The 27,835-nt window shown below is 39.8% G+C and overlaps 1 protein-coding gene across 1 annotated transcript; it reads right to left on the reverse strand.

Annotated features, from left to right (window-relative positions):
* Window positions 1-27,595, reverse strand: LOC110974877 (ras association domain-containing protein 1-like). The gene is made up of 7 exons (XM_022226803.2): window positions 26,785-27,595; window positions 12,108-12,226; window positions 10,913-11,017; window positions 9,609-9,788; window positions 7,178-7,301; window positions 4,228-4,343; window positions 1-3,986 (listed from the first exon to the last, which is right to left on the reverse strand). Exons 1-7 carry the CDS (start codon window positions 27,593-27,595, stop codon window positions 3,846-3,848), a joined length of 1,596 nt encoding a protein of 531 aa, XP_022082495.2. The 3' UTR covers window positions 1-3,845.
* Window positions 27,596-27,835: the final 240 nt, after the last annotated feature.

Below are 27,835 nucleotides of genomic sequence, written 5' to 3' on the forward strand. Positions count from 1 at the left end.
ATCAATCCACACAGAAATTTTAATTTCTTGACAATACTAAAGATGAACATAAGGTTTGCGATTCCTTAAAGTATAATCAAAGGCAAAAGTCACATGTCTGGGATTGAAGCCTTTCCAGTTGTCAGGTGTACCAGTTAATATGTAAAGACTACATCACACCAAATTCCACCATAGCATGGGCCAACTGACAGCGGCTAAACACAGAAATATACTACTTAAGCAAAGAATATATTTACTTTGCAAAAGAAGGTTGCCAGCCAAAATGTCCTACACTGCATATTTCTAGCAACTGGTTCCTGGCTGCTATTACTTAGTGCATAAATTTTGCGAAGGAGTATTTTCTTGGTTCACTATTATTTATAGAGTAATTCGACCACCAGAATTAGAAGCCATTACTGCGGTGGCACAACGCGCTCGTGGACAGGTGGTACGCGCGCGTTACATGCCTCTTCGACCAATAGGGTGTCGTGATTTGCCAAATGCACGCGCGCGTCAAAGTGAAGAATGTGCGTGTAAGTGCGGTGCCACCGCAGTTATGGCGTCTAATCGGATTAGTCTCTATGCACCTACATGACATCTTACTCAGATTTGTACCTTTTGTACCGTGTTTATAAAGGGTTTTGCTTTTGTGTAGTTTCATGATGATTCCTCTGACATCGAGGGTTTCTCAAATTTCGGCATCGTCTCCACATTGAGGCTTCGTCTATGAAAATTAACCACTTGCAATTGTTGGCTTAGAATGTTCAAACGATGAATGTTTCATCTTTACGGTCGACAGTATACAGTTCGATGTGCATCTCTAGAAAAACGGGATTTTTCAAGACTCAATGTCCCTGGTTCCCTGTTCCTAAAATATACATTGAACTTTGAAAGAAAGCAAAAACCAGTCTAAACACCTTTCACCTCACCGCGTTCCATATACATGTACAATATATGCTAATATTTCCTACCAAGACACTATGCAAACATCCTGAAGACGTTGTCCATCCGAAAGTGATGCCACATCACCTGGCTGCTCTGGGGGGAACATTTGCCCTCGAGAGAACAAACAAATGCCAATGAGATATCAAATTTTGTTCCGTCGGTTTTTTCCCCACCATAGAACAATCAAATGCAAGTGAAATACTAAATTTCCATAGGCTTGGAAACGACAAGGTAACAGATTAAGGATTACAAATTCACCACCTCGCCAAGAAAGGCTGGACACTGTCGTGTTATCAGTGGGCTGATACGAGTCTTGAAACCAAGATTCTACATGTACACCTCGCCTGATTCTTCCACTCAAGCAAGCACCAGTGTCTTGCACAACAGACTCCGTGCTCTAAAAAGACATAAATTCAACTCAAAAATGTACGTGTACTTTGCTAGCTTACAAATCTGAAGTGAGATTAAAAGTGACCAAAATGAGAAAACAACACGCAAATTGATTTTTACATACATTTACAAGTCAGAAAATAACCACTTTTGCTGTAAGTTAAACTGGACAAAGCCTCATTTTAAATAAAACCTTTTTTCCCTTAAGGACATTGTTCCCCACTGTACACGTACATTTGACATATCTTACACTCTTCCTTACTTACATATTTACAAACTAAGTCTTATGATTATATTACAGATCTTATAATACTTCAGGATAACAGCAATCAAAAGTGATTAGGAAAGGGTACATGCATATAAAGCACATACATGTACATGTACTATGCTCAGAGTACGGGAACCTACGGTACCCATATTGATACACTACAAAGTGGTGAAAACTTACTAATTAAAAACTAATAATGTTGAGTTTGACCACACAAGTCTATTAGTTTCCGTATGTGAAGTACACAGTGCAACAAAGAAATGTGTCCAAAGGGTCGGGGCCAATTAGTCATGAAATCAGGACAATGTGAAATGATCAAACACATGGAAAATACACCACTTCTGTGAATTTGTTCTGGGACCGCTGTTTACCAAGTTATTGATATGAGATGGGCCATGCACCTGTGCTCTGATGATATACTTATTTCCATGAAATCTTACATTTTACTTGACACATATGGCAATAACATGTACCTTACAGGGCTAATCCCAAATGGTATACGAGCCCATGTCCAACCATCACTGACCACCATGTGATCCTTGGCCACATTCATGTCAGTTAATAGTCTACACTTATTCACAATTCATGATCAAAGTAACTGGTGTGTGCTACTAAATCCGCCCATGGGATGACTGTGCACCCATAAGGGAACTCCTGTGACTTGTAGTTTTCTAAGAATTTTGCAAGCTACTGTTTGTACTGCCCATCACAGGGCAGCTCTTTCATCCAACAACTGGTAGAATGTTTCCACCATTCGGGGGGCACTTTCCTCTAGTGTACACCCCGATCCTGTGCTTGGATTGGACTAGTCAGACTTAGCTGATCACATTGCCACAATGCAGGCCCCAAAGCAGGTGACAACAGTACTGAGACAACTACCATTTGTACAAATTTGGAAAGAGAAATGTCAAAGCGAATACAAACACTCCAAGTGAACTGTAGTTTACAAACACTTCTGGCTTAAGACAATGTACATATAAATGTCCAACAAATTTCCAATTTACTTTAATTAATTGGAAAACAGTAACTTTCTCTTGGCCTTCCAGGTTTGTTGGCAATATTATGTCCTTGTCTATAATGTACTTCTGTTCAACCAATATTATTTAGATGATTAGTTTTACTTAAGCCCAAACAATCAAACAATGAATACAGCCTAGTCAACAGGTGTATTAGTTTCCCATAGATCTGGATCTTGATTAGTGATCTCAACGTTGGTTCACACCATCCATTAGGCAGGTTTTAGTGTCTGTAAATCAACGACGGATCACTGGTTGTGATCCACCAGATCCATGTGAAACAAACACGGCCAAAGTTACACAAACCTACTTAAAATGTCAAGTTTACGTCAGGTTTATTCAAAAAAGCTTAAAATAAGTTAATCAGCAAACATGCGATTACCTTGGTCTCAATAAAGAAAACGTACAAAATAATGGGCAAAAATGCTGAAATGTGTAAGTTTTTTTGCAGCTCAAGAATAATTGAAACTGGATCATTACAATTACTTTCTAAGCATAAACAGCTATTGGGCATGAAATGTTCTGCATACTGCTCTTTTACCAAGGCACACAAGCACGGTAATGATACTAATGTTACAATATAAATGACTACCTAATAAGCATGCAAGAGACAATTCCATACTTCAACCTAACTCCCTTAGTGTACATTGGCTAGGGACTTTCCAAACTCCTCCCATATCCCCTACTGTGCAACAACCCAATGGTGCAGTCCTTGTATTAAACTTCCAAAGTTTAGTTCCATGTAAAGTACACGTGGTGGTGGCTGTGCTCTACATGTGCCTTCCGAAACGCTGGGAAAACTCCTGCAAAAATCCATGTGGTTGGGGGGGAGGGAGATCTGGACACCACATTGCAAAGCTTGTGATGTTCATCTTACGTTTTGCATGTTACGTGCACTAACCTGAAATCAACACAGTTTACTCGCAGTTTTTGCACTGTTTGCTCTCCATTCTGAGCTGTTCAAAAATTCAAAATTTGCATATCTTCTCACCCATCCCAAATTGGTCCAAGTTTGCCCCCTTTTCCCCAATTTCACACCAACGTCTGAGAGGAGTAGGGTTATGGAAATGTTACTATGTTTCCATACAACTCAGGCCATTTTACCATTTGGCCCCAACAATAATTCTCTGCATGTACACGTATCCCTTTTGAACTTAATCTGTTGCCTCAGAGCAATGAACATAAATACCAAACACACAAACTAAAGCAAACTTTTGCATTGAAAAAGACTTTTGTGTCCACAAGTCCTAATCAATATAATTCAAGGCATCCCGAAGGCGTTTCTCATAGACCACGTACTTGTTCTGCACTTGCTGAATGTGATCTTGCTCTTCCTTGTCCAAAATACGTAGGAAGTTTTGCAGCTCAGGCACCGTGAATGCCTCCCACTGCAATACAAGAAGAATAAAAGTTAGGTCTCCACAACTTGGAAAGACTTCGTTTTAAAGAACTCAGGTTTACTGTCAGCACAGGCTTGTGCTCTGTAATACTGCTCTAAAAAGCCACTGGTCAAGTTTAAACTAAGGCCAATTTTAAAAAATCTCAGCTTTGTATCCAACCTCAGCTTCACCCCAGGTGTGAAAATCATTCTATAAATGTCAAAAATACCACGTTCATGTAAATACATACCTCAATCTGCCCTGTTTCATTCTCTCGTAACTCATATCGCTTTGTTGTGCTATCCCCGCCCCACAACAATCGAAGCAACAAAGGCTTTTCCTCATCAGCTAGTTTCCTCATCAACACTAAAAATGGAAAAAGAAAATGGCAAAACTGTTCACGTACATGTCCTAATCTCACAAGTATCCTATAACTTTTGAAATACCAGTTACAGCCATATTACAGTACAACTCTGCCTTTAATATGGCACAATTTTCTTGCATGTATTTTAACACTTTTCATGTAAGGAAACCAGTAGTTTTGCATACATGTAAAGTGTTCGCGTTTTGTGAATTCACTGAAAGTGATAAAAACCCTGCACACAAGAAATTCTCTTTGGGTAAAAAAATATGTGTTCATATCAATTTGTCAGAAAAAATTTCCAGTGATTTTGTTGTTTCCAATTTTCACAACACATGCTGGGCTGCCTTAACAATTTTTGAGCTACTAGCAGCTTAACAAGTAAGTACGAAGAGCAGGAACATGAACTTAGGACTCATTTTGTGGGACCAAGTTATTGGTACGGGCAATCTACATGTAACAAGCATGAAGCTTCCTTCTCACATGAACCCCTAACAGAGTCATTCTTCAACTGCAACACAAGGAAGCAATCGTTTTTGGATTTCAACCAACCCTTTAAACAGAAGAAAAAATTATTTGGTAGAGATTGGCTCCTGATGAGGAAAATTCGAGTGGCACTTTTACAAAAGTTTAGTAATCCTGTGCGCTGAATATTCATGAATGTACATGTACATGTACGTACACACATATAGTATAAATTCCCTGTGTTTACATCGTCCATTCATGTCTTGGATCATGACCCGGCACGGCCCGGCACACGTATACCACACAACTTGCATGTAAATGTACATGCATGTACATGAGTGCCAATGAGGTCCACCCACGAAATCAGGGTTCTCGCCAAGGGGTTCAACCATGGACGTTACGACGTCTGTAGTTTCAGAGTGTGGCGGGACACCCTACTGCATGAATCATGCTATTTCTAACACTCTAAATCACAGCAACACCCTTTAATTCTGGCGTGAGCTTTGTTTCAGGCTTGATTAACTTTGCACCCAAAAAAGCAGCAAACAAAGGAGCCCATGCCATGGTTTGCAAAATGGCCCCGGTGTCCACATACAGTGCATCGACAACATATGTTCAGATCGGGAACCAACCAACATGAGCATGTGATCGTGACCCATGTACAGTATTGTATACGTGAAGATACAGTGCACACTATAAGCTTTAAATCCACGATGCGACTTGCACTGCCATTTCTACTTTTACGGAATGAATTTTGAGTACATAATCATTGCTTTTTTAATTTTTAAGCATACTCAAAATTGTTCAAGTACATTTTGTACGAGTTTTTAAGCTATATTCAAATGCAAATGGCCACTGTATAGTGAAAATATGATTGCATTAGCAAAAATTAGGTCGCATTTGTGACTGATTTAGGCGCTTTTTAAAGCGTTGATTTCAACCTTCCTTTTCAACTGACTTCCGACACTGCCGAAAGCCACTGACATACATGTACAACTGTAGACTCACCACAGCTTCTGAACTGGCATAAAGCTAGGAACTGTTCTTAACTTCTTGGCACAATGGAATACCAAAGTGAAAACGCCATCCGCGCAATTGTGTGTGTAAAAGGCAGTTGCACAAGAACCAGTGTGTGAACCAACATGCGCAGATACTCCATTCCTTTACACTGCACTTTCTATTTCTAAATGATGTTACATTTCAGTACTCTGTGGTACAGGGAAAGGTGTGGCTGAGTAAGGCTTGCCACAAATGCCTTTCATTAATATTGGAAATGAATTGATCACAATGTTTCCAGGTGGAATGTGTGCATTCTTGTGAAAAAAAGTGTGTCGGGCAAGGAATGTCTCTGCATGGAGTCCACACTCAATGTAAAAGGTACATGTACAGTCCATCATTTGCAGTTATCCAAAATATAACTGATGAAATGATTGTTAAAAAGCATACTTGGTTTAAAAATGGTTAAGGAACTAGATTCTCTGTGACACTTTGATTTCCAGCAAGCTGTCAATTTGAAGAAAATAACAAAAGAAGACTATTTCCAACAATGCCTCTAAAGACGCATTACTGCTATTACAAGTGCACACATGCATTGACACGACACACACATGCGTTGCCGGTTACTATAATTGGTCGATTCAGTGTGTGACATCACATACACTTAGTTCCATTTGAATGAACGTGAAAACATGTCCTAGACACAAAGTTCGGGTGCAACTGAAAACATGATTCAGCAACATTTGATCTGGAATCCAAATCCCAGAAAGTTGTTTTTCTTGAAATATTACTGAATGAGCTGAAACTTTGTCAGATTTGCTCTTAGACACCCTGCTTTAGATTTTGAAAAATTTTGTTGCTTCAAAGGAGCTTAATGCAAAATGAAACAACGATAGACTGTACCTTTAAAGGAGTGCAAGTAAACACTTAATCAAGCCTTTGGCGAGGTTTACATATTCATGTACTTGGCATAACACGTGACCATCTATTTCTGGCAGAGTGGGCAGGCCTTCATTGCTTCGAAGAGACAATATCTTTAGCTAGGAAAGTGGGGATGAGTTGTGAGGACAAATATTTCTGCATGCCGGGTTGTATATATATCGACAATGTCTTCCACAAGAATGCCAATAAATAGTGGCTTAGGATTTTGATATGAGTGAGTGCATTTTCTTGTCAGATTTGGGCCTTTAAAATGTACATGCCTCCAACAAATTGCTGACAAAATGCTTCTCTGTGTCAGTATCTCCATAACTGGAAGACACTTTGGGAATCATGGAAGGCAGCATTACAGCAGACTGAGGTAAAACCAGGTTTAATGGGCAGCAAAAAAACACAGCGCATACTGTGGGGTAACGTTACAGCAAGACCCCATGCCTACCTTCACCATTTTCATCTGAGCGCTCAAAGAGAGCAAACTTGCGGCAGTTGTCTATGACTTCAATGTGACTCAGAACGCCTTGGATGACCTGAATGGCGGTGGACTCACTCGCTATCTGAATATCCTGTATGCAAGACAGATGCCAAGGACAAAGAGAACAAGTTGAAGTAATGAGAGGAACAGGTGGAGAGCATGAGAGATAAACATCCACAACTTGAGAAGAGAAGAGAAACTACATACAGGGGCCTTTTTACTCTTGTGCACGCATATCCATGACATGGGGACAAGTGGGCAGGAACTCATCGAGATAAGGGGACAATTTCTTCGGTGAGGCGAGTTGTGGGGACATTTCTCTGTCCCCAAGCTTTCCATCCCAACCAAAATGGTTTAATGACGAGTGCTTGTCCCTACAACTATAGAACAAGTACATATATACGTTCACCCATCTAAATGTACATGCAGGCCAACAATGATAAAAGCATACCAGTACAATTTACGCGACCGTACATCCTTTGATGTACTTACACCAAAAACACTTTGTAAGCCTGACAAGTATGGTATGTACTCTGAGTCTGACAAAAGTATCACTGGGAACATCTGTATCTTTAGTTTTGGTGTTGGGAGTAAACGGTAAACATTACACTTCAAAATATTTTGTCCTGACACAGCAACTTTATGATAAAATCTCCTCTGATTACAAACAAAACCAAGTACAGTGAAGTAGACAGAAAGAAAGTGGAAGTACATGAACTTTAATGTCATCCATTGAAACTATTGTTTAGTCTGCATACATGTACATATAGTACATGTACATTGTAACACCAGTATGTAGAGACAGGTCACTGTCCCCTTAATGGCCAAAACTGCAGTACCATGCTAACTGCAGGTTGCATTTTGAGAAAGTCAAATCTAAATTTTGAACTGTTGTTTTCTGGGCCAAGCACAGAGCTGGAATTGGAAGAATAAAGTGATTAAGTACTCTTTATACTTCCCTCTACCAATAATTTTCAGCAAGACATCCATTGTGTTTTCAACCAGGATAGTGCGTTTTGTCAACTGAAACTTACTTCAGAGAGACCACGCAATACATGTACACTGAACAGTAGGTCAAGCCATCTTCAAAACAGTACATCGTATGGCTTTACAACTCCCAGAAATAAAAACATGTTGTCTAAATGCCCAGGACTATGTCCTTATTTCCTAAAACCCCAATATTCAAGGCTATCTTTAAGGGCTGTTACTCTCTTCTTTACTGGAACGTATGTGCCTTATTTGTGTGCATGCAATGCACACACAGAAAGTGTCATGAACAAATTTAAATGTATATGTACAAGTACCAGTACATACATGTACACGGGGACAAAAATTAAATAATGCACTGGGAAATAGATACACGGGTACGTGTACAGGTCAGTGCACCTACATGTATAGTAAACAGGGATACGTGCATGTTGAAGAGATACATATGCATATGCATTCATGTACAAGGACACACTTTCAGAAGGAAAAGACTACTCATATTGCCAAACTGAAGGCCGAGTCTAATGTCAAACTCTCCTGAAAAACATTCCTGCCCGTCCTTGACTAATGAAAGCTGGCATTTATTTTTAAATTTGAAAAATGCCACATGCAGAAAACAACAAAGGGACTGGATCACATCACCGACTATTATCAGCCCCAGCAGGCCCTGCTGCTGAATACTATCAAACGGAAAAATTAGAAAGGAAATCAGGAGTGAAGTAACCATATCCTGGAGGTTGAATTTCTGAACCAGTGCCAACTTCCTGTGAGTTGACTGCCTCATTTGGGTTCGTGTACTGTCAATGCATGTACATGTACATACATGCACCGTACATGTGTTTTTCTGGATCTACATGTATTTCCTTTGCAAAGTGGGCATGCATGCTACTGGTTAATAAATCCTCCATGTGCTCCTTTGCTTTCTTTGAAAAGAATTTTTTACCACTATTGTTTCAAATTCAATTGTCAATGTATGTGTGTTGTCACAAATACTGGCAAACACGGATGGTGTCTTGTTAATTTGCAGTGGGCTGCATTTTGTTTCTAAACTAATCCTGGTCAGACATAAGCTGAAAATCTCAATGACATCCAATCTATGTCAAAGTTGAAAGGTACATATATGTCAACAAATTAGTATGCAGTTTTAAATGATGGAAAGTATTCAAACAGATGACACTATGTGAACATCAATTTTTCCAGCAAAAAAACGTCTCCTGAGGACAGAGGATAGGTTCTCTAAGAACCAACACATTGTCATGGAAGAAATTTATGTTCACACTGGAAACAGTACATCTTCAAGGAAGAGATCAATGTTTATATGCTCTCATACACAAATCTCATTCACAAGGAAAGCACTTGACATAAAGAGAGACATACGGTAACATTACAGTGGTAAGGCTTTTGTCCTCACCTCATAGGTATTTTTGGGAAGAAAGAAGGACGTCCGTCTCTTGCTGTGGTCCACGCTGTGGTCATAGGGGCGCAGCGTACTGCACGCCTTGGGGAGTGGAGAACCACTGGGAATGCTGATCGGTCGAGAGAGGTTCATATATATTCGGATGCTACCCACAAATATTAAGCTGTCACTCTCCTGTGAACATACATGTAAGACGAGAAATTAGCAAAATTAATTTACTAATATGTTCAGTACTTGATGCAGTGGTTCTAGATACAATGCAACACACAATGCTTACCCACTCCCTAGCCATAATGGCAGACTGGGACTACGTGTACATGTATGAGTACATGTATGGTACAGTAGTTAACCCTAACTACCGCAAACCTGCCATATTCCAACAGCAGGTTTTGTGAGGTTTGGGGCAGGTTTGGTACCACACCTGATGAACTTCTTAGTTGAATTTTGTGAGACTTGGGATGAATGGCCCAGGAAGATGGTGTTGGATTCTGTGTGAGTTGGGACACACACGGGTCACTGTGTGCAGTGTCTGGCTTGCTGTACCAATTGTGGGACTATGCTAGATTTTGTCCGGTTTGGTATTGTTCAGTGCAAGTCATCCTATACTGCATAGACCCATCCATACCATATCTCTCAAATTTCAACGGGCTCATTCTGTTGGAGTTTATCAGGTTTGGTACAGTAACCTGCATGTACAAGTACACAGACAAGTACATGAACCTGATGGATTCTGTGAGGTTCAGTATGCTGTCTAGTGCAGGAGCCTGGGGGTTAGGGTTAAAGGAAAGTTTAGGTAAAGTCTATGAAGTTGTGAAGTAACTGTGGGTAGCTGTTTTCACACCTGTATCTCAAACCAAGCCTTTCATACATTTTGATATTAGGTTTCTATTGTCAGTTCTGGGTGAATAACTCCCTGACTTCACATTACACTTCTCACCTACATGTTAATAGTAAGAATGGTGTGTTATGTTCCCTGCTGTTCACTGTGTGGGGAAACTGCTTCAAAAAATCTAAATTCATCACCAAAACGGACAAAAATGGTTTGGTGGCCACATGAAACCAGTTTTTCTTCAAGAAAATATACTGAATAACTTACAAATTCTCATATAATTGGATGAGATGCAATCAACATTACAAGTAACAGTTCAGTCACTCAGAAAGACCCTTATAGCCATCCACAAAATGTATCCAGTTGCCACAACATGTGCCCCAACTTTCACTTTGTGGAAGGTCCTGTGTAACAAGGTACACATGAATAGTTCATGAGTATCCCCAAATCACTTAAAATACCACCTTACCAGTTTGATCGGGTACATATCTGCCTTCCTGTTGAACTCTTCAATTCTCCACATGAGTTCCTCTCTGGATAACCCAGTCAGTGAACTAGTGTCCTCAACACCATTCTAAGCAAACCAGAAGGCAAGGCACTATTTAACACACTGTAAGTTTCATACATACCGGTACATGTATGTGTATCTTATTCCTGCCTTCTCCCCAATGGCACTACTAACTTGCAAGTTGAAGTGACACTTTGAAGGACAGCAAGATTTGGGCATTCAGGAATTTAAAGTTGGACCCAAAGAAACCGAATTCAGTATCTAATAATATGTACAAATATACTGCAGCCCTCTACAGCTGTTCGTAACAATCCAATGCAATATACACCATCTAAAGAAACCCTGAAGTGTTTCATCTGACGTTATCTCTCTCTGTTTACACAACAAAAAATGAACTAAGTTAACTTACACGATGCTACATGTACTTTCTATGTAATATCATCACACCCTCACATTACATCATGTAGCCATCATTTAGTCATCAAGTTAACAAAATGTGTTAACACTATAACATCCTGCCAAATTTAGGTACACGTGCATGTACAACCATGTAAGTACGGGTACTGGTAGGGAGGAAAACAATATACCGTATTTCTCCAACCTCTTTTTTTAGTCTTATTTTGTAAAAAAGATTCTTTTTACAAACTTTCAAGGTGATCTTTTTTTAATCATTTAAACTAAAAAAGAGTATTTTTCCCCTTTGGGGGAGTGTGCTCTATTAAAAATTTCTGGCCACGTTTGGCACTGAAACATATAAGGTCAGATATTTGATCTAAAAAATCCAGATGGTGGGATTACACTACTGGATATGTACACAATTATGTATTTCTCTTTTCAGCATTCAAAGCACCTTACACAAGGGCTATCCCATTAAGATGAGTCATTTTCATATACCGGTATATACATGTGTACACATGTATTCTAGGCAGTCTTCCACTTGAAGATAGCATGTATCAGTACATTGTGCATACAGATAAATTTGTGATAAAAAAGGAATGGATGACAGATGAAAGCTTCCTTCCTACCAAATGTAAGCATTCATGGTCTGAATCATCTAACCCATGCACTGTAGTAACACGAGTATTATAACATTACATGTACATATTTAAGTACGTAGTTAATGGACAGGACTTTTTACCACGTACATGTCACTTACCTCAATGGCAACAATGGTGTGCTGTGGTGATTCTGAGTGAGCTTCTTTGAAGACAGGTGACTCGGTGCAATCAAGTCTCACCTCATTCAGGCACTTGTAGTGACATGTATACTTGCAGTCTGCAAGGGCATTAAAGGACAAGATGAAAATTACATGAGCACCATACCCTGTCTGTACTCATCATGCCTGTACATGTAAATGTGTGCTAATGTGTTTACTTTGGCCCAGAAGTAATCTACATGTAGTGTAACATACATGTACATGTAATAACGGTCATATTGTGCTGTAAATGAGCAAAGGTTGAATGCCTCTCAACTTCAGCAAATTTCACTACAAATGCTTCATGACACTGTCTGAACCGTACAACTTTCTGAATAACCACTGAAGCAAAAGTTTCTCTTTTTCAAATGGGTACTTGAATGCATTGAACAAGTTAGAGGGCCTGTCGTTTCACACCTAGCGGAATCTTTCTCCCTTGGATGAATCCAAGGAGAAAGATCAAAGCATCACATGTACTGTTCAAATCTCAAAATCAACATGTATGTAGTGCATGTGCATTTACATGTAAATTACAACATGTATATGTACAAGTAGAACTTAAGAATAAGTACATGTATATCACACTGTGTTTGGCAGCCAGAGATATCAGAAACTACCAGTAAATTTGAAAATGACTGCACCGAGCATTCCGATGGGAAACAATCCCTTTGGTTTCATCATGGATATGCTAAACTATGATTGATGTACTGCATGTATCTGGAATGCATACAAGAATGTGTGCACATACATGTATGTCGAACTCGTCATTTCACCTTTGTGGGGACAGAAAGTGTTGTTGGGACAAAGTAATGTCCCCCACATCTCAATTTTCATTTCCCAAACAAAAGAAAGCGTCCCCCATGACGGTCATGAAGGCCTGCCCACTCCCACAAGTGTGTATTTACCTGCAACTGGGGACCCCGTATTGTTCCCCTTTTGTTTGTACTTTTACTTTTTAGAAAACCCCCCATATGTTTTGTACACAGTTGTCAATCGGGGACCCTCTGTCAATCGGGGACCTTATTGTCCTCTATTGTTCAGGGTCCCCAATTGAATGCAGAAACAAATTCACATGCACATAACTGTTTCTAGTGCTACATGTTCCCATCTCCCAGTATGGAGACTATGGATACCATTATGTGTATGTGTGCTTCATATTTTGCGAAACCTCCAAGCTAGAAATGGACTGAGGAATAAGGAGAGCTTTGAGTTCACAAAGCATAATCCCTTTCTTGAAAACAAATACACCCAAAAGTATACATGTACATGTATGCGCAGAAAAGCACATATCATACATGTACATGTACCATTACATGTATTTCTTCATTACACTTGGATAAAAATACATGTACATGTATATGGTACCGTATGTGACTTTCAATTCTAAATACTGTACATGTACTGTAACTGGTGTCTAAAGTTAATCTGGACTTGGGATGTGGTCTTAATTCCATTGTTAAGCCCACACCCTTATCACATTCTATGCATTCTATCATATCATAATGGGAGGTCTCATTGTAGAATCCAATAGTGACTTTCAAGCAAGTTCTTGCAATCACTGAGTGAAACATACATCAGCATATCTTCATGCACCCAGAACACATTCCTGAAGTGCTATGGTTTCCATCACAAACGCACACTACAAAACAATAGAAACCTCACAGGATGTGTGAAAAATCATAAAAAATAGGAGAATTGAGGACTGCCAAGGTACAGCAAAATGCATACTATGTACATGTATGTACACACAAGTTTGGTAGTGGTTGTAGTGAACATGTATAGGTACACATACTCCTGTACATGTGCTACATGTATGCAGAGTATTCTGTTACACTGTATACCATGCACATGCAATATGTACATGTACATGTACCAAGCAGTAAAGCAGTACAGTTCATGATGGTGTGAAATACTGGTGCCTGTACCTTACATAGACATGTACATTGTGTGTAACTGTGTACAAATGATGTATTTAATATGTTCTTCATCATCTGTGCTCACTGTGCTCATGTATAATTGTACATGTACATGTCAATTTTCACAAAGGGGAGTGGTTAAGCCTAAGGGCCTAAACATGTACATTGTACATGAACATATATCTTCCTTTTCTAATGAAAATTAAAAAAAAAACACTGTATGTATTGGATCTTATGTACAGTATGCATGAATAATAAGCTCTTTTTCTGAGATGTCTGACAACGCCAAGTTCCACCACTTGCTTTCACAAATGCTAGTGCTTTCGTTGCATACATGTACATCTGCATAAATTTCTGCAAAAAGCTATTCATAGCCATTTGCTCAGCATGTGCATTTATATACATGTAACTCATCATATATGTACATGTATTTATGCAATCAGTTTTTGTCATTTTCTGCCTCATGAGGCCTTGAGGCAAATATCTGTCCCTTTATTATTTTTTTCACCTTGTGAGGCAAAAAACAAAACTCACCATGAGTGAAAGAAATAATTCAGGGCCACAAGGATGGAACATACATGTATCAGCTCTAAACCTAGCAGCCAAGGGATGCTCAAAAACCCTCTACTTGGCACACATGCAAAGGAAAGCTGCAATTCATTTTGTTCACGTAAATACTGTCTGGCATGCCAACTCTATACCTCTCCACACAGGATTCCAATACAACCATGCCCCTCTGGATGTATCACTCATACTGCTGGTTCCTACAAGATGTGAGAATATGAAGGAACAGATGAGACATGAAAACACATGACAATGGATGAACACGTAAGGAAATGGATAATTACAGAATAGCAACAGTGCACAGGACTTAGCGCCGTTCCGAACTGAGGCTGAAGTTGCCAGACAATACATGTACATGTAGCTTTATGGTGGTTTCGTACCACAGTATGGTATGTATTGACAGTCATTCTCAAGTGGGAATAAAAGTTCTTTTTGCACTTTTTCTCTTCCCAAGGAATTCATTTTCATTTCATAAAACATGCAAACAATTTCCCACAGTGCAAAAGCATTTTCCCACCTTTTCACATAAACTGGGAGAATGTTTTCACGCCTTGTGAAATGTGAATGGTTAAAATGCATATCCCATATTGTTAACTTTCCATTCCAATGCAATGTAAATATGGCACACAAGTGACGCAAATAAGTACATGTATGTCCATAAATTCTCATTTTTTCTGAGCACAAAACAGTGCTTTGCATGAGTTTAGGTTCTGAAACATAGTGAAGATTAATCCCATCTACACAGAACTCCTGCCAAGTACTAAGTTGGAGGGTTACAAACATGCATGTACATGTACATACATGTACAGGTACACTGTATGTTGGTCTCATGAAAGAAAACTTGTGTAGAAATTAATGTACGTCTGAAGGAATGAACATCTTTGAACCTGTCAATTTATATACCTGTACTCAGTGCTACTACATGCATGTAAAAGTGATTTTATGAAGTTGACACAGATTTAAAGCAAGTAAGATAAAACTTATCAAATTCCAGAACCATTTACTCATGGCCTTGTGCAAGATTTTCTATGATTACCGGTACTTTTAAGGCTGCCTGTTGAGATAGTTCCCCACTTTCAAATATAGAACTCCATAAACAACCAAACGCGTGACTACTACTTTCCAGTGGTTTGCTGAACTTCCCGTTGACAGGAAAGTATGTTTAGCACCAGAGTCATTTGCCCAACTTCATGCCACAACTTGGTGTGCTGTACTTTGACCAATGGCTGATGAATGAGTCAGATCATACTCAGAACTGGTGAGGCAGCTTTGGCTAAAAATAAACAGTCATATGGAGGTATACATGCAAAAGAAGGGACAATACTGATAGATATGAACTTGACATTACTACCTCCGCACAAACGATGTTTGCCTGAAAGATACATTTATCCTGCAAAGGTATGAACATTACTGAGAATGTACAGACTCTGAGAGAAAAAGGACTTTCTTACTCCAATAACAAAGTAGATATTAACTGTAGAGCTCTTAAATATAAGCACTTAAGTGAAAATTGGAATCTCTGTCAGTGGCTGTTAAGCCTGGTTTCCATATGGTTGTTTGTAACACAGACGGTCTGCAAAAAGTGAAGACACCGCAGACACCAACAGACGGGATGGTGCATGACACCATTCCACCCAAAAATAAGCCATTTGCAAGTTAAATTTGAATAAAATCTGGTACACTGTGTTGTCTGATTGCACATAAACATAACAATTTGAATTCCCCAGACTAAAGACACTGTTGCTATACTGATTCGGGGCAAGCTTTTGCTTACATGTACAGAGAAACCACTGCTGTCTCTGGAATGGACTGGTTTCTTTGTGCCCTTCTTATCCACTGAGAACAGTGTATTGTTGCGAGGTGTCTCTTATGTACATGTAACTACCAGTTTAATGCATTTCGTTGATGGTCAACAATTTAGTTGATCATAAGGGTGTAATATTTAAGCATTAAGGAGAAAATGCACAAAATTCGCAGAGCTAAGAGAGAGAGACATCGTTGCACGCTGGTCATGCCAGCTTGCATGTTTATACGGGAATATCACGGCTACTCGACGCAGACAGTCAGCAAAGTTGAACCTGGCTCAACTTTGCCGATCGTTCGCAGGCTGGTTTGCATTTGTCTCCATTGTTGGTAATACCTCCATCAGTGTTCTAGCCACCGAGCTAGGCACCAAGCAGCACCACCCGGTACTGCAAATTTCCGCCAGGCTCTCGGGTTCAAATTGGCTGTGCCGCCTAGCACAGATTTCACAAAAATGAACTGAAATATTGCTGAAAATGCACCAATTTGACCGTACCGGTATTTCAAGCATCAGAAAGTGTTGAGAACATATACATGTAGCTAGCATGTTACGAGACCCAGAGGTGAAATAATTGGATATAATGTACATGTAGCCTCCCCTAAGGCAGCGTGCACGTGTTCGTAGTCTTGGCTCAAGACCAGCCGAACAGAGGTATCAATAGAGGGCACAAATCCAGTCCGGCTATGAGCTGTGAGAGCTCCGCTCACTGCCCTCGCTACGCAATCCAAAAATTGACCTGGCACTAAAATGGTTCTAGCTAGAACACTGATGTTCGTGTTGCAGTTTGCATCTTGATTGCGTTGTCCTCTATATTTCTTACTTCGATATGGAAACCAGGCTTTATCCGACTGTAAAAGTGCAGCTTATATTAGTTTAGTTCTTAAAATGGAAAAATCACATAAACTGTAAGTAATCTGACTATTAATGGGAGACAAGTTTATCGCCATTACACCTGGCTCATTAAACCCATTCCTTCCAAAAGCCCATGAGAAGTTGGAAAGATTAGTACAATTTAGACAGATCTACAAAACAGCCTTATTGCTGGGTGTTTTTTTAACAGGCCTTTAATGCCTTTGAAATTTAGAGAACAAAGCACGTTCAACTGGTTTCCTGTAGTGTTGGATTTTTGAGGATTCAAACAGGGTCCTCGCAAAATTGTCAATAACAGTTCCGTTTTGGTAAATCATATGTAATTGTACCGTAAAAAATTGAAAATGCAATTTTTGTTTGTATTTTATGCAAAAACAATGAAACAGTGAGGAACCGCAAAAGTTCAACAGATGAAGTCCCTTTCAAAAAGGACACTGTGACAAGAAAGAAATCCATACACCTTTGCACCCTCTGAACAATAAGAAAGCTTGGGTCTTTCTGCCTTACCCCATAGTATACTAGCTGGTTTCTTGCTGGGCACTTTGGGGGTTCCCCACCAATTGTTCGGTATCAGGCCCTGCCTGTAATAATCCCACATCCAGCTTTTCATGGTGTGCACCCCGTCTCGCAACTTGCCGTACCATCGTGACAATGTGGAGTGGTGGCCCATCATGACAGTTCCACTCATGACTGTGATTGGATCTCAGCTTTCAACAGTTTGGGGTTTTCACTTTCAAAAGCCCATGACGTCAAATCCAAAATAAAACTGAACTTTGTTTTCACACATCAATTGTACATGCGTAATGAAAACTCGAAGAAAAATTGACTGGAGCAGGACTGAAAGAAGTTGATCCCAAGATCGTAAAAAGCATCAAACTGATGCCACATCCAGCACAATCTACCTGAAGACATGAAAAGGTCCCATTTATGTGTCCCTCTTGTGCAAGTCCCCTGACGAGGATGGTCAATTTTTACGACATACCAGTACATGTACATGTAACAACCATAACTGGATAAAGATGATTCGAGTTCATTCTCAATACACGTGTCCAAAGTTCATGTGTCCAAATCAAGTCACACAACTTAAAGCAGCAAATAAAACTAGACGGTGTCAGGTGACAAGTCAGAATATACTCATCCTAGAATGAGGTGGCAAGTATGCTGGTTGAACTTGTTGCCTGCCTCACATACGCGGTACACACTAATGGGCAGCGATAGACATAAAGCTCTGGGGATCTCCTGACTCCTCTGTCCACGAATACAACCAGCGATCCCCCACGCGGATTTCATATCTGACAAACAAGCTGGAAATAGACAGGAAATGGCAATGTATCACCCGGCACAAAACTAGACTTGCCAAAGCCTGAACCACGTCATGCCATCACACGGGTGGCTAAGTGGGCCGAATGAGAAAAGAAAAGAGGGGAGCTGGGCAGTGCATGCCCTGGTGCAGTTACCGTACATGTACGTGTATCAGGAAAAGTACATGTACATGCCTCTACACATTACACAACTGTTCAATGTTTTAAGGTACATGTACTGGTAAGGGTGATATTACTTGGCTAGAATGGTTCTTACTATACAGGTAAAGCACTGTGTAGTGCAAAGTTCAGCATTACAAATTGTGCAGTGCGTGCCAATCACAGACAATACTGATAAACTGAAAGGTATGCTACAGGAAGCCAAAACAGCGTAACTGCAGGAAACAAGAAAACCTCATCATCAGTGAGTTATGTGCAGAAACTACATGTACATTACCGGTAACTCAACTTTGAGCCATGTGTCAACAAAATTATGGGCTTTTCCTGTTGGCTATGTCAGAACACTTGTTGATATTATATCAAGGATATGATGTCACAAGGATGACTCGCCCTAGGGGTGATTATGATAATGAGTTATCATTTGGGAATTACTTTAGCCAATTGAGTTATCATTCGGGAATTACTTTAGGGAATTGGAGTGCTGAATAATGCCCTCAAGAAATGCTTTTTGTGGCGCAACAGCTAAATCAAGCCATGTACCAGTGACCACATGTAGGGGGCTACATCTGCTGATTATATTTTTAATTTGGTACATGTACATGTACGGTACACGTACTGTACATGTTCTGTGCGGTGTTCAGAAAATTGAAGATGTTTGCACAAAGTACCATCTTGAGCTGGGGTCCAATCTGAGGTTTGCACACATTGAGGCTTAAAGGGTCTCGGCTTTTGACGTCGCAGTCATGTTTTTCATACAAGTGGTTCCTAAAACTATGGTTGGCTGTCGGTGCAAAAGTAAACGAATATTTCACAAAGTGTTCAAAATACCACGCTGCCACTGTAACGGTATCAGAACACTAGATAACAGTACATGTACTATCAATGAGACGAATGTCCATTTTGAATGAAGTGGAGGTAAAAATGAAAGACCGACCAAAAGGTGATATTTCTGCAAACTTTGGCTGCCCATAAAAGTTGTAGGCAAACAGGCTTCCTGTAGCATACCTTTCAGTTTATCAGGTACCTATAGGTACCGGTATATGCACGGGTAACTGGAGTTGAGGAATGGCATCTGCTACAAAATGATTTCCAATACTGCGCACAACAGTACCGGTACTCCAATGCTTCTTCACGAATGACTAGAAAATGCATGCATTACAGTCGTATCACTACCAACAAAATGAACACTCCCGACCAAAACGGCTCTTTTCAACCGATGAGGGGTTGCTTCTGCTAAAGGAGGATAGTGCAAAATACACCCAGTGGATAGATCAGCAAAATGTGCTGTGCAGTTCAACACTCTCAGTCCAAAAAATGACAACGGTACTAATTTGAATCACTTGAGTCAATATCTTTGGAGACTGCTGCTTGTGGTACTTTGGCATGATGATTACCACAACTACATGTATCGTTTCATGAGCTGCACGTTCATGAGTTTTTGCAGTGAAACCTACATGTACCGGTCATTTTGACACCAATTTGGTGAAAAATGGATATACATGTACATGTACAGGTCAGCCAGAAGTACACTTTTTCCATTGACATGCTCAACGCATGTGGGGCCAACATGTGTACCGGTTACGTTGGATACAAGCAACCCCTTTACAAAGGTGGGCACAAGGTGACCTGGGCATGAGTTGCATGTTCCCACTGTACAGGCACGTACATACGTGTACACGTACATTATATTAATTACATGTACATACGTGTATACCTTGTACATGTATGCTTGGTCACAATTTAAATTGATTGATGTTGTCTTTACACTGTTTATTAAATTCTATTTTATAAAATACAGGAGGGTTTGCTATAATTGTACATGTAATTGCATCATAACTATCCAGATCCATTTTCAATTTCTTCCTTGCCATGTGTACATGTATGCAATACAGGGACATGTACATTATACATGTATGTACGATACTTGACTCCATGAATCTGTAATGGATACTGTACTGTCAGTTTCATAGCAACAGCATGCAGCCAGTATTACATCTTGTGAAGAAATACATGTACATGTAGTAATGTATATTACATTATTGTGCTTACAATCGTGTTTAAGTATTGTGGTTTTTCATTTGTCTTAATGTCACTTTTTCTTTAGCGTTGTGATAACCAGTGTCCTGGTGGTACACTTACGTTCCCATGTAGGACAACCAGGAGATTCAGTCATAGAATGCATAGATTACAGTGTAAATAGAATACATGGTGTGTTACTTTGGCATGATGATTACCACAACTACATGTATCGTTTCATGTGCTGCACGTTCATGAGTTTTTGCAGTGAAACCTACCGGTCATTTTGACACCAATTTGGTGAAAAATGGATATACATGTACATGTACAGGTCAGCCAGAAGTACACTTTTTCCATTGACATGCTCAACGCATGTGGGGCCAACATGTGTGAGATCATGAACTTCAAATGATGATTCAACAAAACCATATTTTGGATGGAATAGAAACTTCTCGGTCGTACTTTAGCGGTACATGAGCATCTTTACATGCATGCCCAATTTAAAAAATAATCGGGCTGGTGACAGCCTAGTTCTATAAGGAATTCCGCTATCCTCCTGCCCCTTACCTCGGCTTTCAAAATTACATGTACACTGTACAATACTGTACCCAGTACATACATGTACATGTACATGTACACATGATTGCATGTGGGATCACATGAAATTGGCAGGCACACATGTACAAGTACTGTGTTGCACATCAGCTATTCATTTTGCAGAGCGACAATGAAGTTCGAGTAGACAATACTCAGACATGTTCATGTACCGGTACGAAAATGAAAGGCATACCATTTCCTGAGTTTCATACATGTACATGTACCATACATTAGCTTTAAATTACTTTCAATTTCTGTCTTAAAAACAGATATTTTAAAACTTGTTCTTGCTTACTGTCACACTGCTTTCGTTTATATACTGTACAGTCATTTAGCAGTCACTCAAAAGCATAAAGTGTGATTTTCAAATTACCCAGATGGCCTTTCAACAGTTCTGACCTGGCAATTTATACACCAGAGAATCAAGTTTCTTAATAAGTCACATTATCAAACACTTACAATATCGTTAAAAGGTGGGGAACAGAAAAACATGCCTGGAGGTGACAGACAGCAGAACCAATTACCATTATGTTTGATTGGCTTGGCTGGCTGAAGACAGAATAATCCTTCTGGTTAACCAGTTCACATATGATGAGTACATGCCATCTACGGTACATGTACATGTAGACCATCAATTATGCAATTTTGTGCATCCACGCCTGTACAATTTGAAGCAGGTAACATGTACATGTATACAGGTATGCATTGGACTACACACATGATCTACGATGGCAGATTTTGAGGGGGGGGCACACCAGATGTGCACCCCCAACCACCTGTGCGATAAGGAATGTTGATTGGCTAAATTGCATAACATTTGTGATTAATGGCTTTGCTCTGCACACTTGCATTTGACCCTTTAAGTTTGCACAACCCCCTTCTGAAAATCCTGGATCTGCCCTTGATACATGTACATGGTACACATGTGAGCCTTTGAAAGCTTTCGCATACCTGCATGCATGAGGTAAGGGAATTTGAATTTGTAGATAATCACGTCATCAATACATAAAAATGTAACTGAGCCAGAAATGTTTCTCTCAGTACTGTGCACTGCTTGGATAAGTACATGAAATTTGTCTTCATTCCTCAGAATTGACCAAAATGTTCTCAAGGAAGGAACATTTTCCCTCAGTCATTCAGCTCAGTCATGAAAACTAAGGCGGGTAAAATGTGTTATTTTAGGGTTGTGCATATGATCTAATGTTGTCTAATTTATTAAGTTTTTCAAGAGAAATTTGGATTTAAGCTGTGATTACAATTTCGGGCTACAATCCAGTAGTACATGTACACGTATCTTGCGATCCGGTTTTCAAGTACATGGACATACATTTAAAACCAGAATTTGTGGCACTGAATGTACATGTAGATATGAAGCGTATAGATGAAGGAATTATTTCTCAGAAACGTCTACAATATAATGCCTTTTTGAAGAGGCATCAAGTTTAATTTTAATCATGGTTCTAACAGTGTTTGCTAGGGCATCAAGATCTTGAAGCAGAAAATCTTACTCATGAACCCATGATGTTTATGCAGTGGTACCCCATGTACTACCAATAGTGTACCTGTATGGGTACTGTATGTATTATACTTGTACATAAACTACAGGTGCACATGCACAATGTACCATTTCATACATGTACAAAGTGTTTATGACTTGGGTTTAACATTTTGACCCATATCCAATTGACCTCAGTGGGAAATCAACCATATTTTGGGGGGAAGGGACATGCATGTATAAGAGTGAGAATATTCTGGTACCATACATGTGCATGGAAGATGTTTGCCTCATGTATCCATGGACTCGTACAGTCGGGACAAACGGGATACTCTCAGTGTACATGTATGTACATGCATGCACTGCAAAATGAAAGTACACAAGTTCACACAAACATGTCACTCACTTTCTCTGCATGGGTTTGCATGTGATGAAAGCAGGCACGTAGACTATTAAAGTGTACAAGGCATCTTATTTTGGAAAAGTCATGCTTAAAGCCTTTAGTAATCTATTCACTTTGAAAGTACTAAGCAATATAATGAATTTTTATGCATGCAGTGGTAAGAAGTATTTCATGGTGGCGGACTGAATGTTCTATTCAATGAGGCCAAACTGGGTAGAATGGAACATTCAATCTGTCTCTGAATGAAATCATTCTTGGCAGATTGAATGTTCTATTCAATGAGGCCAAACTGGGTAGAATGGAACATTCAATCTGTCTCTGAATGAAATCATTCTTGGCAAATTAAATGTTCTATTCAATGAGGCCAAACTGGGTAGAATGGAACATTCAATCTGTCTCTGAATGAAATCATTCTTGACAAATTAAATGTTCTATTCAATGAAGCTAAACAGGGTAGAATGGAACATTCAATCTGTCTCTGAATGAAATCATTCTTGACAAATTAAATGTTCTATTCAATGAGGCCAAACTGGGTAGAATGGAACATTCAATCTGTCTCTGAATGAAATCATTCTTGGCAGATTGAATGTTCTATTCAATGAGGCCAAACTGGGTAGAATGGAACATTCAATCTGTCTCTGAATGAAATCATTCTTGGTAGATTGAATGTTCTATTCAATGAGGCCAAACTGGGTAGAATGGAACATTCAATCTGTCTCTGAATGAAATCATTCTTGGCAGATTGAATGTTCTATTCAATGAGGCCAAACTGGGTAGAATGGAACATTCAATCTGTCTCTGAATGAAATCATTCTTGGCAGATTGAATGTTCTATTCAATGAGGCCAAACTGGGTAGAATGGAACATTCAATCTGTCTCTGAATGAAATCATCAATCATAAGTCACATTCCAACTTGGCTCATAATACATGTACAAGTAATGAACATTTGTTCCTGTGTATGTCGTACAATTTGCTCTAATTGTCGGACAACCTATTTAGATTCTTAAACATAACAACCATTACTTATGAGTTCAGGAATTTCCTCATCTGACCGGAAGACAAAATGGTGCCAGGGTATATGTACATCTTCATGCCCAGGCTGTGCCTACCACATGTACACTGTACATGTAGGCACGTAGTGCAACATTTTTGTGTGTGAAGATCTGCCACTGTGCTTTCCATGCAGTACAAAACGTGTTTGCATGTTCCTTGACTCCACCGTTGATTACACCAAATAATTCATGACACATGATCGGAAACCAACAAATTAGATGACAGGGATTTTTCAAGTGTAAGTAATAAATAATACATGCCTTTAATTAATGCATTCTGTTGACCAGCAAAATTTATTCAACCTGTGTATATTAAATGTTCAGATGTGACGGCTTCAAAAGTTGGCAAATTTATGGGAGTCTCAAAATTTAAATGTTAATTTCAGATAATCAAGTGGATCTTGGCCTGTAATTAACGTATAGTGAGAGCCTAGAAGAGAGCAGATGCAACAGGAGATGGTCCAGTGACTTTGCCATTAAACCCCTAGATTGAGTTCCACCTGACCCAGTTGATCAGGCAGTTCACAGACCTTCCGGTCTGCAATGGACATTATACCATCTCGAATCAAAGTCAGGGTATCCCTGACATTTTTTTTCTCGAAACATTTAAGGAAGTTCATAAAAATAATAATGCTCCAACACAAATGTGCATGTATATACACATGTGCATGTACATGTATGTACATGTGCATGCATATGTACATGTACTGGTACATGTACATGCACATGTATTAATGCAACTGCAGTACATGTTATAATCTATCAACATACTGGTACCGGTACATGCATGTACATGTACTGTAATTAAAAATTCTGAATTGAGCACCTTTTTAGCCTCAATGCAAAAATCAAAGAAACCTGTCAGATGCCCTCCCTCAATGGACTGAATTTTCACTCTCTGAGTATATATGTAACTACAAATGTATCATGCACATTTTCAACCTCCTTGCGTCATGCTTTTTTTGTCCCAGTCAAAAGTCTGGCATGTACACTGCATATAAGTTACATGTACATGTACAGGTGCACTATGGTCCCACCCATACACCCATCTATCAGTGCAGCAAGTCTTTAAGTTGTAAATTTGTTTCATAAATGCGCTCAATGGAACTGAAAGTGTAAGGACACACCATCAATTCAAAAATTCACAGAAAAAAATCAATGCAATTGTGTATGATCATCATACCATATCATTGTACATGCTGACTATAGGCAATGCCAAAATTCTGGTGAAACTCTGGCTATGTACAATATACCCATACTTCTAAATTTTAATTGTAATGAACTGTCACCATGACTTTCACATTAGGTACCATCTGGTCCCTAACAGACTTGAGACACAATTGTCCACAGTTTGTTAACAATCAATTCGGTGCAACTGATGGAGTTGAAATGTGTTCCACGTAACCATGGATGACGTGGAGGTTTGCTTGGTCTGCTTCATGGCACTTCAGTGAAGAATTTGGAATGGATCATTGATTTACAATAGATGAATACAACATGCATGCACGCATGTTTTGGGCATTAATCCCAGTGAATGACAGTGCCATTTGAACACGCTCACGAAGACTGTTGACAATGTTGAGAGATAAATCCGAAGCTAAAATTTGAAGTTTCAAATGACTTGTTGTGTGCCATGAGCGGGTATACATGTACAGTACAGCGAATGTATTTTTGTGCATAATTTGCAAATCATTGTGCAAGTACTGTAAATGTACAATGTACATGTGCATACATGTACACATGTGGACCTACATGTATACATGTGGACCTACATGTATACGTGTAATGTGCAAGTGATCACAAACTCGCAGTTGACTAGCTGTAGGACTTAAATTTACAGTACATGTACATGATGTACATGTACGGTAATCCACTGGGGTACATTCGAGCCAAAGGTACAACACGAGCCAAAAGTTGATTTCAGTGGGGCAAGGAAGCCACTCTAACCATTTTCTGAAAATATCCATGCTTTAATGCTCCCTCATAATTGACAATGATGGACATGATGCACACAGATACCCTAGTGTGCTGGTAAATTGTACACATATGTATTACATGTGTACATACATGTACACTACATTACCTCCAAATGTAGTTTTATCGCGATACATGTACAGTGTACTTCAAAACAAGCTGATGTTCCAAGTTTTGGTGACTGAATGAATCTTGATACATGTATAGATGCCTTGATTCGTTGTGGTTGGGTGAGGTGGAGTGGAAGGGGTGTGTAGGGTTGTTTTTCTGTGATGTTAATTTTGGTGAAGGGGTCAATCCTTGACGGACACTGACAAACTTATTGTACATTTGTATGTAAAAATAATGTATTATGCATTGTCATGCAGGTATACATGTACACAGTAATGATTTTGCCATGTGTTAACATAGTAACAAAAAAGATTAAATTCTGATGTCTCTTGTTTCTTTTTCACCCATACTTACATGTACAGCGTAGGCACTGACGAAAGCCCCATATGACCCCACCACATTGATCACACCATGTGAAGTTTAAATATACAGGAACAAAGTCATGCCCCTCTCCCGTCCCCTGGTGCAACTGCTCCTCCTCCGATGCAACTAATGATGATGAATCCGAACTGTCTGAATCATCCTCATCCAGGGGGTTCCACTCCAGCCACGTGTTGGTGCCATTGGCAGCAAACTCAGTCTCTGCAGCGGTGGGAATGCTCTCTTTGACTCTTGTGAAATTAGTTGAGGATGGAGGAGGTGGGGGTGGAGATGAGTAAGATGCACTCCTTGGACGGTGTCCTGCATCCTGTGAAGACGACGAGTTCTTCCTTGATGGAGGTTTAGATTTCGATGCACTGCTTGACTGTTTGGAATCCGAGCTACTTCCACCACCACCAAAGAAATAATTCCAGATACTGTTCCGCTGACTGTGTTCTTTCGGGTGGCCATTTCGCTGTTGGACTGGTCGCTCGGCTGAATGCACAGATTGCCTGTCAACTGCCGAGCCATTGACGGACTCCCCCGAGTCGAACAGCTCCGACCCGGAGAACCTGCCCGAGTCGGTCGAGGAGACACTAGGATGTGACTCCAACGTCCGAAGCTCCACATACTCGGACATTTTCGTCCACAGGGACGCCAACAACCCGCTTGAACTGTGCTCGTTGGCTGTGTTGCTGTTGTTGGAATTGATGGTGGTTGTGTCTGGATGACTATGGCGCCGACCGCCAGCAGAGTTCAGGGATGACGTAGCCTCCTCGGTTCCGTCAATATCTGCAGCCCTCATGGTCTCGTGTCCGATGGTCCGATCGAGGTCGTGGGAATTTTGAATCCAGGAAACTACTCGGTGATTTCCCAATCAACCCACCAGTTCCCGTACATACATTTACAAAACATGAGAAACAATAGCTTGATAGTGGCCCTGAAACGTGGAAACCATACGAAATGGTTAAAGTGTCACTAGTGAAAAACAATGTGCCAGAACAATGAACGTTGCGCACTCGTAAAAAACATGTTGGATGGATAG

This window comes from Acanthaster planci, linkage group LG04, assembly GCF_054643075.1.
Source record: "Acanthaster planci isolate LZ-2023a linkage group LG04, COTS_SCS, whole genome shotgun sequence".
Lineage (NCBI taxonomy): Eukaryota > Metazoa > Echinodermata > Asteroidea > Valvatida > Acanthasteridae > Acanthaster > Acanthaster planci.

What these genes read in the sequence shown, in the direction of transcription:
- LOC110974877 (XM_022226803.2), bottom strand. Translation starts at nt 27,595, where the DNA reads ATGAGGGCTGCAGATATTGACGGAACCGAGGAGGCTACGTCATCCCTG. An exon ending in ACACCATTGTTGCCATTGAG is followed by an intron (nt 11,018 to 12,107) that starts GTAAGTGACATG and finishes TGGTTTGCTTAG; the next exon opens with AATGGTGTTGAGGACACTAG. An exon ending in ATATGTACCCGATCAAACTG is followed by an intron (nt 9,789 to 10,912) that starts GTAAGGTGGTAT and finishes GTATGTTCACAG; the next exon opens with GAGAGTGACAGCTTAATATT.